Source organism: Gymnoscopelus microlampas (assembly GCF_963454915.1).
Source record: "Gymnoscopelus microlampas genome assembly, chromosome: 12".
Lineage (NCBI taxonomy): Eukaryota > Metazoa > Chordata > Actinopteri > Myctophiformes > Myctophidae > Gymnoscopelus > Gymnoscopelus microlampas.
In genome coordinates, this window is record NC_139949.1 from 20,775,379 (window position 1) to 20,793,288 (window position 17,910).

The window sequence follows — 17,910 nt, forward strand, 5'->3', positions numbered from 1 at the left end:
GCGCAGGACCGGCGGGCGGCTCGGCCAATCGGCGGCGTGATGGCCGGCGGTTCAGCCAATCGGAGGCTTGGAGAGGGGGCGGTGAGGGGTTGACGTCGGGAAGGTCCCGCCCCCCTCCCCGTCTAGAAGTTACTGTAGTAGTGTAATGTAATGTTGTTGTAGAGCGCTGTTTCCCAAACAGTGGTTCGGGACCCATGTTTGGGTCGCGGACCAATTTTTATGGGTCGTGACTAAATGTCCCACTTTTTTTGTTTCTTCTATTAAACTTTTTTTTTTTTAAGATAAAAAAAAAGTTAAATATACAATATAAAATAAATAAATACAACGTTTAAGAAGTAGTGAAAATAGGAGATCTACAAGCTCACTCACGATGAAGTGAGTATAAATCAAGTGAGTGACATTATGCAACGCCTTTTTCTTTGGGGATTTTTCCAAGAATTCAAATGATGGTTGTGGTTGTTGTTGCTCACATTCTTCTTCTAGAACGCTATGTGGGGTGAGGATTCACATTCCCCAGTTTCTGAGAAATAGCCTACAGTAATACAAAAAATTCAATCAAAAGTAACCTACTGAACTAAATCTTTTACCAGTGTTGCCCCTGACAACTTAAGTCTAATAATAGTCCCAATTGGACTAACTAAAATACCGAGGAGAATGTTTTTATTCAAATAAGTTCCCTATGTATGGCAATAATACAATATAGTATAAACAATACATCATCTAAATCGTCTTCTGTCTCTGTGACCTTGTCCTTGGGACAGTGTCCTGTCCTGTGGGAGGTCCCTGCTAATTTATTTATTTGTTTATACTATTTAAAGACCCATTCCTTGCTTAAACTGTGCTTCAGTTGAGCTGAGACATTGATCACCTTGGTTCATGTTTTATTATACAGACTTTTCTTTCAGACAGTCCCCCTAGTATCCTTCTTAGTGAGCTTCAGTTTAGTTTAGTTTAGTCCCTTTACCACAAATACAAACCCTTGGCTCTTGAGATATGACCTTTTTGACCCTTGAAGTTAATCATGTCTTCTGAACAGCCTGAGCCTACTGATCATTCCCACCAAGTTTCATGAAAGTCCACTCATTCATTCTCAAATTGTTTTGCTAACAGACAGGCAGACAGAGAGGACTGACACTGTAACAATAATAACCTGCGGATCTGGTGTGCCAACAGAAAACTGGTGCCAATTATAACATGTCACTTTCAAAATCCCGAATGCCCTCTGTGTCTGTGTGTGGCAACAAAGTTTAGTCTATGCTATTACATACACCATTTGGTTCTAAAACATTTTCATTTCAAAGACCCCCAAATTGCAATACAAGGCATTGTGACCTTGCAGATCAAATGTTTTGAAAAATGTTTTAGAACCAAATGGTGAGATCAAATGTTTTGAAAAAAAGTCTAAAAATTTAGAATTTCTTTTAACACAATGTTGTGGGGGTCCCTGGCATAAAATCTTTTCAAATGGGTCTCTGTAGACTTAATATGAATTTGGGGTCCTGAACATGTTTCAGAACCACTGGGAAGAGTTGGCTTAGAACACAGAAGTTGCTGCTGACATCTCAGCTTTGCGTGCTGTGATAGACAGTTCTTGTTTTTGCAACTATGCCTAAACCTAACATTAACCCTAACCTCAGTAAAACTATGCCTAAACCTAACCCTTAGTAAAACTATGCCTGCCCGGGAGCCAATCAGACACAGGTATCTATTCTATAATGTTGGTGGGATTCATAATCACGCCACCTTTGCTGGTCTGCAGCCATTCTGTGAACTGTCAAAGGTCGCTGTTTTCTGTTGTGTGTTTTGTCTCCTTTGCCCCTGCATAAACTCCAGTGCCTGCTGCAGCCATCAAATCTGCCAAAACACTCACAAGGTTCATCTCTCCCTCTACATCAAAAATAGACAATCTACATCTACAAGCTCACAACACATTGCGATGTGTTGATCTTGAAGATCTGCTATTTTTGCCTGTTATGACATGCCCATGTTCTTCCCCTCACCTGTATTCTTGACTTCGGTGAAGGTTGTAGAAAACAGTGTTAAACTACTCTATCCTCATCCCACTCTTTAAAAAAACATTCAAGTTCAATCAGGTCACTAAGTATACAATGCAAACTACTTCCTGCTTTTATGATTATTCACCAGAATTTATATTTATCACAACCTCCTTTCTCAAGAACTAGCCGTAGCTGCTTTACTGCTTTAGGTCAGCAAAATACTGGCACATGGTAGGAAAACAAAACACAATTGACTGATCCAGCCAAAATAACTGATCACACACACCTTAAAGGATGAATGTCGACAATAACAGCATTATTTCTACTAAGTCAGTACCCACCAACAGTATTGTACTTTTTTATGTCCCCTATATTGTTTACTTGCACTTTATATGAAATGTTATTTGGAATCCAACTTGGATGATGGCAGTCTAGCCTAGTCAGAACAGAGTTCACAAAAAATGCCAAAGTTATGCACATGTATTTATTAACTCAATTTAAAAATATGTGCACCTGCAAAAGTTAAAACAACTATTAACACAACGTATACAACATATGAAACAAACTTATACCCTAAGATGGTAAAAAAAAAAAAAGAAAGAAAAAAAAACATTGTTTTGAGGATGTTCAAAACGTCCTGTCTTACATAATCCATGTATTCACTATACAGGAAATAAAATGCTGGCTCATCTGTGACTGGAAATGTTCCAACCTGCACTGCTACCAGGTTCCCTGCTGGAGCACTGGTACAACATACAGTATAACAGATCAAGTGGAACCACACAGGCCACAGTAGAAGGGTTAAATAAAGACATTCCTGAATGTTCACACATTGTAAATATTGCACTTTGAACAGCAGAGACGATGTGCCAACTGAAAATTGAGTAATCAGTAAAGTATGCCTAAAATAACAGTAGGGATCCAATTACACATGTTTTGGCTAGCACTGACCCTAACTGCTCTATTCACCGTAAAAAAAATCGCACACAATGTATGAAACAGCTGAAATGATACTGCTCCTTTAGCCATCCATGGAGTATCAATGGAGAATACTCAAAACCGATATCGGTTTCCGATATCCGACTTCAAATCAGAGAGGGGCTCTCAAAACAAATTTCAATACATAATGATATTCAACATACTTTTGTTGAATGGAAAACTGTTTTGTAACACAACAGAATCTATAATCTGTTTGATTTCCTCACTACAAATTCCCATGAACAAGAAAAAAAAAATACAAATACACATACAAATAAACATTTTGGGGCTTTTGTTGCCTGTAAGTTAATGGGTAGGCTGTCATGCGCTTTAACCAGCCCTACACAGGGAAGAGGACAACCTCTACTCTGAAGTATGGGTCCAGAGCTGCTAAAAGATGCATTATCTCCTCAGGGATCAGCTCTCTTCCAAACAACCACCATGTTCTTGTCAGTCAGGGCCACCAGGTAGCGCAGCTCAGGATCCATGGCTACGCTGTTGATAGTGGGGCCCTCCACTGGACCCCTGTCTGTTATCACTGGGGACGGCCACTGTAACACCTGGGAACAAAAGTAGCTAATTAGTAGCCAATCAAATAGCATGGAAAGAAGATTCAGTGATGGGTGATTTGGGAACCTACAGGAGCGGTTGGCAAACCCCTCCCCCAGAGAGCCGCTGGAATCCAAACCGCACCCGCTCCCGTAGGTTCCCAGATCACACTTCAGTGACATTCATTCAGTGGCCTAGATTTGTTAGGTCATTTCAATTAAAAAAAACGTTGCCTTTTATCAGTACTTTTGTCCATTTTAATAACTTGACAAAAGCAATGCTAACCTGAAACCACAAAGGGCAGAAAGACAAACTTGCTTTTTCCCCAGAAACCTGTCTATTCACTTCATGAGATTAAATACATAGGGAGTGAGGGAGAACGTTGGCATGAGAGTAAACAATGAAGTTCTAACAATCACTGCTTTACAATAAGAAATGACTGCTCCCAGGACTCAAACGTGGGTCAATTAAAGAGATAAAAATAAAAACAGTCTGCACACTGCTATTAGTTCACATTATTTATTACAGATCAATGTTTCGATTCTTCAGGATGAAACAGGAAGTGACAGTACATTAAGCCACGTTCCAAATTAAGTACACGAGCCCAAAATCTGGCTCACAAGGGTTGTCTTACACAGTATAAATTAAGCTTTAGCCTGTAACTGGCTCAGTCTCACGTGGTCAGACCCATATTATCATTTCTTGTGACGGAGGGTCTGAATCACAAGTCGGCAGTATATCCAGGTTTTGACAGAGAAAAACTTTTTTTTTTGCTGTGGCTGCCCGGCCACTCATGTGTAAAAGCACCATCTGGTGGACATTCGGCATAAGCACCAGTTTCATCGTCTATTGAATAGTGTCTAATCTAATGTGACTAATGTGTGTTTAGTGTCGGCACTACTAGTGTTAATTACCATTTTACAACAAATGATCTTGGAAATTAAATGTGTATTTGATGCCGTACATTTGACAGTACTTTGATGTAATAATGCATTTATTTTACATGAGAACTAGTTTGTCACTCCCACAAACACACAACATTTATTTATTTTTTAAATGAAGCAGCTTGATCAATGGTGTGGTAGAGCAAGACGGTACCTCAGTGGCAGTAATGGGACTCCCGCTCTGGATTTTGGCTTTGAGGAGGTTTGTGACATGATAGGTCCACAGTTGTCCTTTGTCATCACCACAAACTACAACAGACTCTCCTATGGCACAAAAGAGTACACGCACACACGTTATTTTCTTTCTCACTAGCAACTTATATTTTGTTCAATTCACACACACACACACACACACTCTCTTTATTTATGTCCACATAAATACAAGGTCTAAAGGACACAAATACTGGTAGTGCAATTTGACATTGTGGGTTACTACGGTATACGCGCCGACAAAGGCAATCACAGTTACAGTTATACACACACATAGGGCCAAACAAGCAGAATACAGCTGAAGGGTACAGATAGCACCGCCGTCTCCAAATAGCGCGACTGCCAATGATAGCTGACACTGAGCAATATTTTGCTAGCTGTTTGGCTCTTCTCTTTGAGAGACCAGTCATCTGAAATCCTCTAACAACAAGCTTATGAACATGCCCCAGGCTGCCAAATATGAAAACTAAAAGTCAGAGACATGTGTCTCTGTGTGTGCTAATGATGTGGGCCAGAGCCCAAACTAAATCAAATGTAAAATGTTTTTCAGAATCTTTATGTAACTCTTATGTAGCGCATGATTATTTTTTTTGTCATCATTACATCTATGAACTAATTAGTTCATTTGATTTGAGTCTATGTCTACTGGAAGGATGCATTGGAGGTCACAGTAGAATAATGTCTTTCTCTGGTTGGAGAGTTATAACGTAAAAAGTCTATGCTGTTACAATGTAAAACTTCTAAAAACAAATAGAAAGCGTGTACAGTCAGTCTTCTGGCCTGCCATATTGTCCTTTGTTAGCAGATATTTGATGGAATTAAAGTTCTGGAGGCGGACTCACTAGGACAGGTGTTCAGAGCCAGGTATGGTATCTCGGTGTTGGCCCACTGCAGCTCAGCCAGCACCACAGCACACACCTCTGTGGTCCTCTTGTTATGCCGCTGGGCCTGGGTCTTGCTCCAACTCCACAAGTAGATGGAACTCTGCATGTGGGACTTGGAAGCTAGACATGGGGAGAGAGGGTTCAGAACTTATAAGTGTACTTATTTTACTTTTTATGTCTATTCACTATGTTAATAGGGTCGAGCTGAACCTGGCTGGATTAATTCATTGTATTTATTGTGAACGTAAACAACATTCACTTTCAAATAAGGCATATAACTAGGTTAACTTACCCACAATGTCATCAGTGACAAATCTCAGACTGTCAATGGTGTGGTAGTGGTGGTCCTTGTCCTCTTTCTTATAGATAGGGAAGGTAATCTCCATATCTGCAGATCTGAGAGGGAAATTAATGTTATGGCCTGCTGAAGAGCACATTTTAGAACCATCACCTGGCTTCGAGAAGAACAGTTCCATCTATAATCATGTTAATCACAGAGCTGAAAAAGTACTACTATTTATTATAGTATTCATTACCTTACAGGAAATAAATTGCCAGTAGAAATGTAGAAATGTAGAAGGATCAAAGTAGAAAAGTAACCCTTTTAGTCAGTTTTTACATAAAATAGCTGATGTGTGAACAGGTGGACTTAAGTCAATGATGCTTTCAGTGTTTCATACCAAACTGTTTTCCCAAAGATGGCTAGGCGAGCACTTGTTTTTGTTAACTCAACAAGACATGCATGCCGACAATGATAATTTATTTTAAATGGTAAAAAGGTTGGCAAAAGAAGCTTCGTCAGCCCAAATCTTTTCGGCCAAATAGTCAACTTGATGACTAAGTTGTACTGTATGTTCAACTGTTTTGTTTAAAAACTATATGAAATATATGTTTTTTTCTTTTGTTTTTCTTTCTGTGTGTTTTTATTTTAGTTTGTTTGCTGAAAAAAGAATGTATACAATGTGAAATTTCCCTGCAAGAAAAGCAACTAAACGTCTTTGTTCCAAAGAATTATGACCAAAATAAAAAATAAACTAACTAACTAACAATGAGGCCTTGAGGCTTGTTAGGTGTGCCTGAGCGAGCTGTAAGGTGAGACAGTGTCTGTGCTGAACAGCCGATGGCTATGTGTCGTCGACAAGCACGGCGTCTGAGTTTAGCATGTGAAGAAAAAAGCGAGTGCCTACTCCCCCCCCCCCCCCGCCCCCTATCTGAGCCAATCATAGGTTGCCTCAGTTGAAGTCTTCCTCAGCCATCCTGGGATTTATAACCTGCTGGGTATGTCAATGTTCGCTAATAGTGGTCCTTGGCAGGTCAGATTTATTTATTTGGATATTTAGGGGTGACAAGTGATTGCACGTCAAACTTAGTCCTGCTTTTTCATCACATCATAATGCACAATATCAATCTGATATTTGCCGATTTGCCTATAATGACACACCTACCACCAGTTCAGAAAATCTGCCAAAATACGCAAGTGCACACGTGCCCCACAACCCTCACCTCTTCATGATGTTCTTGTCGAGCTGGATGTTGTAGCAGAGCAGGCCGTCCTCACAGGCAGACAGGAGATGTGTAGTGGGTGAGTTGGGGGGTAGGCAGATATGCAAAGGGGGGGCGGTGGTCTCCAACACTAGAAGCTGACTGGGGGGAGGATACGGCAAGGTTCAAAATTTCTTACTAAAAAGAAGGATTTTCCACCAATGGAATTGGACACTTCCGTCCAATTATCATGTGAATTGTAAAAGCAAACTTTCAAATATGAAATAAAAAGTAAAAGGAGGTAAAATCCTTAGTTAAGTGACTCACATGACTTTGTAGTTGTATTGGCTGTCCACTCCCCCGATGTCCCACAGCACTATTTTATTATCATATGATCCCGCTACAGGACAGGGCAGAAAGGGCAAAATGAGGCAGGGGAAAAAAAAAATTAAAGAGAAGAATCAAGTACATCAGTACACATACCTATGGAGTTCAGTGTAATATAGATCATTTTTGTATTGTATATAAAAAGAAATATATATATATTAATGTATCTAATGTTAAAATAAATTCTAACAAAACAAGAAGAAAAAGAGATACTAAAATATAAAAAACATATATGGTAAAATTATTAGGCCAAAAGGGTTACTAAGAATATATATATATATATATATTATTTATGGCTTTACCTATCAGATTAAGAAAATACACAAAGCCGAATATATAAGATTTTTTTTTAAGAGGACGTATAAAAGATACCGCAGTTCAGGCTAGCCTATAAAGAAATTATATAATTATTATTATCATCATTATTATTATGTTGATGTTTATAAGAGGAAGCAGAGTTACTAACTGAAGAGGAAGTTGCCCTGTCGGGGGCTGAAGTGAAGGACAGACAGGGCCTTGCGGCTGGCTCGGAACTCTCCGTAGGCCACGTTGGCCCTGGGATGGATCAGTTTGACCAGGCCTCTCTTCCCAGCCACCGCTAGGATACTGCAGGGACGCACCACTCCACCACCCTCCCTGGACATCAGCACCGTGGACCAGGCCAAAGAGAACAACTCCTGGGACATCAATTACAATCAATTACCCTTAAGTTTCCAACTCTTTTGAGCCTCAAAATACAAATGTTCCAGTTAAAACGGTCAATATAATCTTAAAATTGGCTTATTGTTAACCAACTCCACTTGGAATAAACTCTAGTTAGACTGGCGTTACCATGGTAAGAGCTAAATAATAATTTATGAAGTGTAGCTGTGGTTTGCCGGCTGTAAGTGGAGCAGCAGAGAATACCTGTGTTTAACCGGGCTGATTAGATGGCCTTCAGTCAAACCCTATCTGTGCTCTGGTCTCATGGAAGACCAGGGCCAGACCACATTGCTAAAAGGAACAGTACCCTACAAATATGCGGCTTTCTGTGCTTAACCGGCCTTAGGTTAATTTAGCATCCTCTGTTGTTTAGATTCCTCCACTCATGCTGTAGTGACCCCCCTACTGTTGTCTGTCAATAGTCAGCCTGGTCTAGTTCAATACTTGGGAATGGTCAGACACCAGTGTGCAACTAAGTATAAATCAGGTGTTAGGCTTTATAATTGGCACGCACCTCGCCGGGGACTTTATACTTCTTCATCACCAGGCCTGTTTCACAGTCAATCAGGCAAACAGTGTCTCCTCCACAGGTGGCCACCAGACGGCTTCCTCCAGCATCATCTGATACATCACAGGAGAGAGTTGCTCATTAGAACATGTACAAACAAATTGAACTCTCAAGAAAGGCCTTATACTATATTTAACAATATGTAAAAAAAAAAATATTCACACACATGCACACCACAACCATAAAACCAAATACAACAGCTTCAGTGCAAGGTAGCCCACTTTAATTACTTTGTGAGAGCAGATTGTGCTGCCTAGGAATGCTACACTGCCCTTGTGGTTGACCTTGTATGCTATCAAAGTTTCTAGTTTAACCACATGAACCCATGCATCCCTATTCTGGGCCAAACATTTTGCAAAAAATCAGATCTACAAACTCGCTGTGTGTTGCATTTGCCACGCATTGTGAGCTTGTAGATTGGCTATTTTCGGCGAAGCTATTTAGCATAGAGGGTAGACAGGAGGGTGCCAAGTGTAGACCCCTGGGGGGGGGACTGCGGTCAATAGGGTTTGAGTGATTAAAAGCAACTACACAACGACGACATTTGCATAGGAATGGATGTCTGACTCATTCAAATGCTGCATAGGTGTGAGTGCTCAGTGCTGCTCACCAGCGGCAGTAGAGGAATCCTGACCCAGCGTGGGCTGGAAAGCACAGGCCCACAGCTGGGTGGTGAAGTCCTCACGGCTGTTCTGTTTACTGTGGCACTGCAGGACGTGGATGGGCTTCAGACACAGCCGCTCCTAGGTGGAGATATGCATGTTGGGGGAGGGGGCGGAATTGTACAATGGACAAGTGAGACAAGAAACACCAAACACCAAACACCAGAGATAATGTACAGTAATGGTTAAAAGTTTTAATGTTTAGGAACCGAAGATGAAATCCTGCCTGTATCTCCCAACACATTTACATCCTTGGTACACTGTATACACTTAAACTAGATAACATTAAATACAAATGAATTGACCACTCTCCTTAAAAACTATGACAAATGTATACATTATTTGGAACTCCCCATTAGAATGGATTGAAGTGAACCCACGTGAACATGCAAACTCCACACAAGCTAGACTGAGAGATACTAGCCAAGGATCTTGTTGCTGTGAGTATACTATAGCTTAAATAAATACATATAACACATGAGGACAATTAATTGTAACAATTAGTACCTCAATTTTGTGGCAACTCCGTTTTCTGGGTGATGCAACATCCGTCTGCAGCACAATGGCTTGAACGTCTTTGTCGACATCCATTTTGCTGTCTTTAGCCTGCTGTCGGCGCTCTTTGGGTTGCTGCTTTTTCAAACTTCCCCTGGGGGTGAGAGGGGCTTGCACTGCTTTGCGGGCCCCCCCGCTCCCCCTGGTTGTGGTGGCTTCGGTACTTTGGCTCTCTTTCAGAGGGGTGAGCTGCAAACGGCTGGACTTGCGGGGGCTGGCCTCAGCCAGCAGGGATTGGGGATCTGTTCTGGTTATCTTTCTGGGCATCAAACTCACATTGTTGTAAGCTGCCACAGTTGGCGCCTTTCTCTTAACCGGAGTAGCTACGTTCTGTTGGGACACAATAAATGCTAGTCAAGAGGTGCACGCAAATCCCAACATTTCGACGGGTGCTGGATCAGAATAGATAATACTGATAAGAAAGAGAAGGTCCGTTCACTGTCTTAATGCTCCCAACAAAACACAATAAATGCTGCCAATTTATGCCTAGAAAAACAGAATCAGAATCAGGTTTATTGTCACATCACAGGTTTACAAGGTAAAAAAGTGGGTGAACGTTTCCAAGATAGATTCCTCCACACAGTTCAGAAATAAGCAACAAAAGCCATGAAGTTTTGAGACCGATTCTAAACATTATGATGACATGGTAAAATAAGGTGTCTACTGGAATCTTACACAGTGCTTTTTTGTGTCAGTAGCTTCCCCAGTGTCTTCGTCTTGTTCTTTTGTCTCCGTCAAAGAGCGGAGGTACTCCTTAGCTATCCTCTCCACCTGGAAACCACAACAAGTTAACAACTGCTACAGAGACCACAATTAAACCTGTACAACTACTAAACATGGTGGTTTTAAGGCCCATAGTTGATAATGGTCTGTGATAGTATGATGGTTCAATACCCTCCATCTGGTATAGTCGCTGATGGAGCTGGGGCCAAATTTAACCTTCAGACACGCTGTCTTGATGAAGTCTCTCTCCAAGGCAGCCATTTTCTCTTTGGTGGGAGGATTTGGGAGGGAGAAGTCTGTCAACCATACTGCAACTACCTGTCGTCCAAAAACAAACATTGTATATACAGAGAAAATGTGTATAAAAAAAACATTACAAGCCCTCTCTGTATTGTAGAATGATTATTCACTGTTAAACACTGCCAAACCCAGGGTTCACTAACATTAATGCACTGCTAGTTAATTCAAGTATCCTCTGTGTTAGGACTGTCTACTGTCTTTTTTTTCAAAATAAGCAACAATAAAGACATGAAGTTAATGTTATTTGATTTATATTTGATTATTCTTCACTGGTTTTTAACATTTTACTGTGCTGCACTGATATCATTTTCAGCTTTATTATGCATATAATTTCTACCATGCAACACAAGTTTGTAGATGTGAACCAACGTGTCCTTTTCATATCTCAAAACACTGTGCCAAAAAAAAAGAATGCAATCCATCCATACCCTGGTCCGGAGGTTCTCACTGTAAACGTAGCGCATGTGGTTGGCCGTGGTGCTGATGTCTTTCCCGTTGAAAACTCTCAGATTGGGCAGCAGCACCATCATCTTATAATTGTCGTTCACCTGAGGAAGATATAGTGACTTAGCAAGACACTCACAGTAATTATACAACACAGTATTAGCCTGTATTAGTTATAAGCCAAAGGCTATGGAGAAAGGTGCATCAGAAAGCTTCCTGGATGTGCTTACTTTATAAAAGTTACAAAATTGTTGGAATAATCTGCAAAAGGGCTTGAAACTTGACCTTTTTATATCAGCTGATGATTTAAACACTAAGTATGAAGGACAGTTTGTTGCTTGGTTGCTCTTTGATCAAGGTCTGCATAGCAAGATGGTCTTTCAAACACCTTTTATAAACCAATTGGAAGTCTGCAAGAACTCTAATCCCAGCGTGATTTCTATGGTTAAATAAAATATATATATTTTTAAATTCATAAAGGTACAATATTAATTGTATGTCAAAATGCGGTGCATCCGTTTATAGACAGAAAAAGAAAAGACAATTAAAGCCATTAAGGGGGTCCCTGATTTAGTCCATACAGTGATATACAGGTTATCCTCCATTTTGAGCTCCTCCACGCTGACGAGAGATTCCAGCGTGGTGACATCCTCCATCTCATTGTTGCTCAGGTCCAGAGAGCTCAGTGCAGGCAGAACCAGGCCCCGGGGAAGCTCCTTCAGGCAGTTCCCCGACAGGTCCAATCGCTCCAGGGAGCTAAGCTGACACAGCAAGGGGACTGGCAAGTCCTGGCACTTCAGACCAAGCCTAGAGAGACTAGATAAAAAGGAGTGTGGGGTGTAAACAACAGTCCTGTTTTTAAATATGGTAGGTGGAAAGCAGTCCTGATTTTAACCACATTCAACGTGCGTGCGTCCCTATTTGAGGCATGTCGTTATTTTAGGTGAGATTTTTCAAAGGTTTTGAAAAATGTTTGTACACGTAGCAAAAATAATTCATAATTTTTATAGCAGTGGTTGAATAAAACAACATTTTGTTTTTCTTTACAAAATATCAGTAATCAGTGGTCGGACATAAAAAATCACACTTCAACTCAAAGAAACTATAAGTATACTTACTTCAATGTTTTGATTTGTTCCAGTTTGTTGGTTTTTGCAGAGCCTTTCTCCAGCAACAGTTTCTCAGTTATTTTTTCCATTGCCGTAACTCTGGAAAGGATGAAGAAATCAATGTCAGTTCTAACTCCCTTCTCAAGTAATGACGCTTAACCCTCTGTGGCTGAATGAACTGCCTGCCTATTTAACACACACATCACCCTGGTGTGTAGTTGATACTGATACCAGCCAACAAGTAACAACCCCCCACACAACCATCTGCATTAATGCTAATGAAATTGACTGGGTTGATTTGATTCATCTATTCAAAAGGAAATGATCCCCTCCCTTCCCCACCAACACCTCCATGTGAAAACACCACATGAACAGTGTGTGTAGGACTGTGTATCTATCCCCCATTGTGCCATTATCATCTGCTCATTTTGCTACTCCATTTTAGACACAGGCCTTTTTTTGGGGAGTTATAGGTCTGCAACTCTGATAGGGTACACAAATGGACCTTATAGACCAGTGGTTTTCAACCAGTGGTCCAGGGGGTCCCCAGACAAATGAATAGTTAGGAACCAAATTGAACCTTGTGTGTCTGTAACTCTGAGAGTGTACAAATGGAACCTAGCACTCAACAAAAAGGAAGCTAATCTGAGTTCCCAGAAGTTCTCGCCAGCTCTCGCATACATACGGGAGGGTAAAAGGAAGCTGACTACACCAACCAGCTGGTGAAGAACAGGAGATTGAATAGTGATGCTATTGACCTCCGCACCCAGCTGGGAGATTTTAATGCGTTTCTGACAGACATCAAGACCCAGCTAAACTCTGAAACAATGAAGAGAGTGGACACGGAGAACCAGCTGGAGACATTGAAACAGCAACTTAATTTTCAGATTAATGTTCATTTAACTCTGAGAGTGTACAAATGGAACCAAATGGACCCTATTTGTACACTCTCAGAGTTAAATGAACATTAATGATGATGATACAGTGTAGATTGGGAGGGACCCCCCAATAAACCTAAATGGTTGAGTCCCTGGCATATGTTATATTATTGTTTTTTTAATCGTGATGTATTGATTGATTGAATACCTTATTAACACTTTGCAAATAGTACAGAGGTAAGATTTAACAATTTACAATTGTTAATAGAATAACACACAAAAAGCCATAGGGGCTTGTTTCCATTGTGGTCCTGTGTGTTCAGTGCATACATTGCAATGCAAATGTTCATGACCTTTTTTTTGTTTTTGTTTTACAGTAGCATGAAATGTTTTGCTTTAAGTTAAATGACTCTAACACTAAAACAAGTTTCCTGTCACTGCTCAGTGCAGCGCTGGAAGAAGTACTCCCATGTAAAAGTATCAATAATGCAATGTAGATTTACTCTGTTACAAGTAGAAGTCCCGTATTCAAAATGTATTTAAGTAAAAGTACAAAAGTATCGGCATCAAAAATATACTTAAAGTACCAAATCTACTCACCACGCCTGCAGGTATCAAGTAGCAACAACACAACAACAACGTTGTACACTTTGCTTTCTCCCGGCAAAACTCGTACTGTTGCCATATTACCATAGAGATATAAGGAACCCGGTCTGGGAAAACAAGCCCAAGAAGCAACTAGGCCACATGAGAACGTTTTTGAAAATAGCCGATCTACAAGCACACAACAACGCGTCACGATGCACAAAAACTCTTGCAATAAATATGTCATGAAAATATTTGAGAACCACTGGTTTATATATATATATATATATATATATATATTTTTTTTTTTTAAAAACACTACACTTTAGAAACAAGACCAAAAAAACGCAACCACCAATATTTACAAGCGAAAACAAGCCCAACGTCGCTTATAATAAGCGGACATGGCAACACTGAAACCTCGCCGCCGTTCGCACATGCGTCCAATGTGTTTCCGTCCATGTTGGGCTTTCCGGTAAGCGGATTCCAAAATAAAAGCCACCCTAAAGATGTGTTTGGTGCAGTCCAGACCCTGAACAAAATTCGATCATAAATAAATATATGATTGGTTAGGTTACCCACAAAGTGGCCAGTTAATAATAATTATAAACTTTTATAGCCAAATGGGACAATGCAAAAAGCAATATAAAAGTAGAGTAAGTGATTTTGTTTATTTTTTTTGTGTTAAAATAATTAAGCTTGTGATAGTAGGCTAATCATTGGTAGCCTACAGACTCATTAACAATGGTCACCCTGTCTCTCGGCTCTTTAGTAAACAGAAAATGCATTTTCAATCAGGATACAGCAGGTTAGAGAAGTGAAATTGGAAGTGATGACACAAAGAAATGAGCACTGGAACACTATAACATTTAAACTGATAAATGGGTAGGCCTACTGTCTCCTGATTGGCTGAAATTGGCAACCACCTAAAATGTTTATCTGTTTAAAACATGTTGTCATAGAGTGTTACATTGTTTAAGCTGTTTCTGGTCGGACTGATTTAAATACATATCCTTTTGTAAAATGTAGACTTTCTGATCTGTTTGGTATTTATGTTTTTATTTTTGTCTGCCCCAGACTCCCAAATGACATAGACACCGGAAATGTATGTATTTATGTAATTTAATGTTAATTAATACAGTTTCTGACAACTTATTGTTGCGTTCCAAAATATGCTGTAATGACAATGGAGCTATGAGAGGTGTTGCCAAAAATACAAATAAAATGAATGCTACACAATATGACTTTAATCCTAGCATCTCTATTTTGGGCAAATGTTAAAAATTTTGCCTCTCAGGTTGAAGAGCGAATCGCTGCATGTCTCGCTGACACCTCACAGTGGATGTCTTCCCACCACCTCAAGTTCATTACAGATAAGACTAAGACTGAGCTTCTCTTCTTCCCAGGTAAGTCCTGCCCCATGCAGGATCCCACTATTTCCATCAGCAACTCCCTGGTGGCTTCTGTTCCAATTGCCAAGAGCCTGGGTGTTGTCCTGGACAATCAGCTGTCCTTCAACTCACGCATTGCAGCGGTCACTTGTGTTCTATAGTTCTTGAGATATTCAACATTTTAAAATGTTACACTGAAAGTCAACAGAGAGACACACAACTCCATATTTGGACTTTGAGATGATGTCGGAGTGATATGACCTCACAGTGAGCACACACTGTTTAATCAGGAAGTGCAGCCAGTCAGTGCTGCCAGAATATAACCTGCGTCGTTCAGGATTTAACTTTGTGAACTCAAGCGGTACAGAATAATAGTTTTTCATTTCTGTAACAACAAATCATCATCAGCATGTCTGGTACCAGCCCGACATCTCAGGGGAAAGATAGAATACGGCACCTCAACGACCGCCTTGCTAACTACATCCAGCGTGTCATCGATTTGGAGAGCGAGAGATTGTCCATAAATCTGCTCCTTGATGAGAAAGAGGATATAAGGACCAAGGAGGTGGACCATGTCCGGCAGCTCTATGAGGAGGAGTTGGCAGAGGTCCGGAAATCATTGGACGAACTATCTAACGAGAGGGCCTCTTTTCAGGCTGATTACGATAATCTCCATGAAGACCACATGAAACTTAAAGCCAGGAACCAGAAGAAAGAGGATGACCTTGGTGATGCAGTGCATCATTGGAGGAACATGGAGGCAGCACTCAACAAAAAGGAAGCTGACTACACCAACCAGCTGGTGAAGAACAGGAGATTGAATAGTGATGCTATTGACCTCCGCACCCAGCTGGGAGATTTTAATGCGTTTCTGACAGACATCAAGACCCAGCTAAACTCTGAAACAATGAAGAGAGTGGACACGGAGAACCAGCTGGAGACATTGAAACAGCAACTTAATTTTCAGAGGGACATCTGTGAGCAGGAGATACTCGATCTCCGGAGCCGGCATGATAACAGTCTGGTGGAGTTGGATTCAGGAAGGCGGAGAGAGTTTGAGAGTAAACTGGCTAGGGCCATGCACGAACTCCGCCAGGAGCACGATGTACAGATTCAGCTGTACAAAGAAGAACAGGAGCGCAACTTCAATGCCCAGCAGGCTGCACTGAGGAGGAAGAGTGAGGTTGTCTCTGTCGCCAAAAGAGATGAGTTGATTGCGGCCAAAGACCGTGCAGATGACCTCAGCTCAGAGGTACAGCAGTACCAGAAAGAGACAGGAACACTGGCAAACCGGGTTCGGGAACTAGAGAGGACCTTGGACAGAGAACATGAGATGTCGCTCCAGAGACTACATCAGAAGGAACAGGATATGCTGACCATGCAGAGCCAGATGCACAGCCGCCTAGAGGAATTTGAGAAACTGCTGGAAGCCAAGCTGGAATTGGACATGGATATCAGCGCCTACAGAAAGCTGATCTTGTTATTGGAAAGGGAAGAGCAGAGACGGGAAGAGCAGAGATGGGAAGAGCACAGACAGCAACAATCGCCAAGCCCCTCTCACGAACGTAGGACGAGGGGGAGCAAATGGAAAGGGTGAAGTGGTGCTAAAGGTCCAAACAGTGGGTGAATAAGCCTGTCTATGAATTCATATGACTGTTAGGTGATTGAGAACAAAAGTAGAAATAGGTGCAAGAAGAAGAAGTACAAACCACAGTAATGAGTTATTTAGCAATAAAACCATTTGAAAACCATTTAAATATTAAACAGTATGGGGGGGTACAAACTGTGATGTAACACATTTAATAGAAAATTATAGAACTTGTAGGTAAGATTGTACACAGTGTAGCAGTGCGAACGATTTGAGAAATATCTATCCATTTCAGGGGACATACTGATTCTGAAGGGGGTACAAGTAAAGAGAACTATTTCTGGTAAAGCCTGAGTCTGTTTAGCCCGAAGAAAACACTTATTCAGTTCAATGACATCTCCATAAATGCACCTTTAATTTCTCACTTTCCAAACTGACTAATACACATTGCTTTTTTGTTCTTTATCCTTATTTTTCTTGAATGTCCTTTACCATTTCAGTTATGCCTTATCTTAAGGTCCTTGTAAGCATTTATTAAATAGGTAATAAGGCCCCTATAAGATTATTATTATTGAGTTAATAAGACTACATAAGTGTTAATAATAGCATCATAACCATGTTAATTGTTAGATTATAAGACATTTATAAGCAATGAAGAAACATAAACACATTTATTCAGTTTGACTAACCTACCTATTGCTATACATTGCTTAACATTTACTTATGCTAGTTTTTTGTTGCTTTATTGACATTAATATACATGATACTTTATTATGCATTCATTAGCAGTTAGCACGTATTAACAGTTTATGCTTTTTGCATTTACATAGTCTAAAGTCAGAACCTTTTTCTTAATTCTTTTTTATAGATAGATGTTTTAATTGGATCATTTTCATGAAGAATCCAGCCTCAAACAGAACTACTAGAGCTCTATAACACAGCCTTAAACAGGCTTTTGAAAGGAATTACGGTAT

The 17,910-nt window shown here is 40.4% G+C and overlaps 2 protein-coding genes across 3 annotated transcripts; one reads left to right on the forward strand and one right to left on the reverse strand.

The window, feature by feature from the left end:
- Positions 1-2,488: 2,488 nt before the first annotated feature.
- lrwd1 (leucine-rich repeats and WD repeat domain containing 1) lies at positions 2,489-14,042 on the reverse strand. Of its 2 annotated transcripts, none has more exons than XM_084073869.1 (16): positions 13,973-14,042; positions 12,504-12,593; positions 11,967-12,201; positions 11,370-11,489; positions 10,813-10,959; positions 10,594-10,689; positions 9,871-10,248; positions 9,312-9,444; positions 8,648-8,754; positions 7,898-8,108; positions 7,372-7,444; positions 7,066-7,206; positions 5,855-5,958; positions 5,521-5,682; positions 4,623-4,732; positions 2,489-3,535 (listed from the first exon to the last, which is right to left on the reverse strand). In XM_084073869.1, the coding sequence occupies exons 2-16, from the start codon at positions 12,581-12,583 to the stop codon at positions 3,386-3,388; spliced, it is 2,247 nt and encodes a 748-aa protein (XP_083929995.1). In that variant the 5' UTR covers positions 12,584-12,593; positions 13,973-14,042; the 3' UTR covers positions 2,489-3,385. The 2 variants fall into 2 exon arrangements, 1 of the variants encoding a protein (XP_083929995.1); XR_014601939.1 differs by having other exon boundaries at positions 3,511-3,535; positions 5,859-5,958.
- A 1,715-nt stretch (positions 14,043-15,757) lies between these two features.
- On the forward strand, positions 15,758-16,945 carry LOC311057256 (lamin-B3-like; the record flags this gene model as incomplete). The annotated part of the gene is made up of 1 exon (XM_084074207.1): positions 15,758-16,945. One exon carries the CDS (start codon positions 15,758-15,760, stop codon positions 16,943-16,945), a length of 1,188 nt encoding a protein of 395 aa, XP_083930333.1.
- Positions 16,946-17,910: the final 965 nt, after the last annotated feature.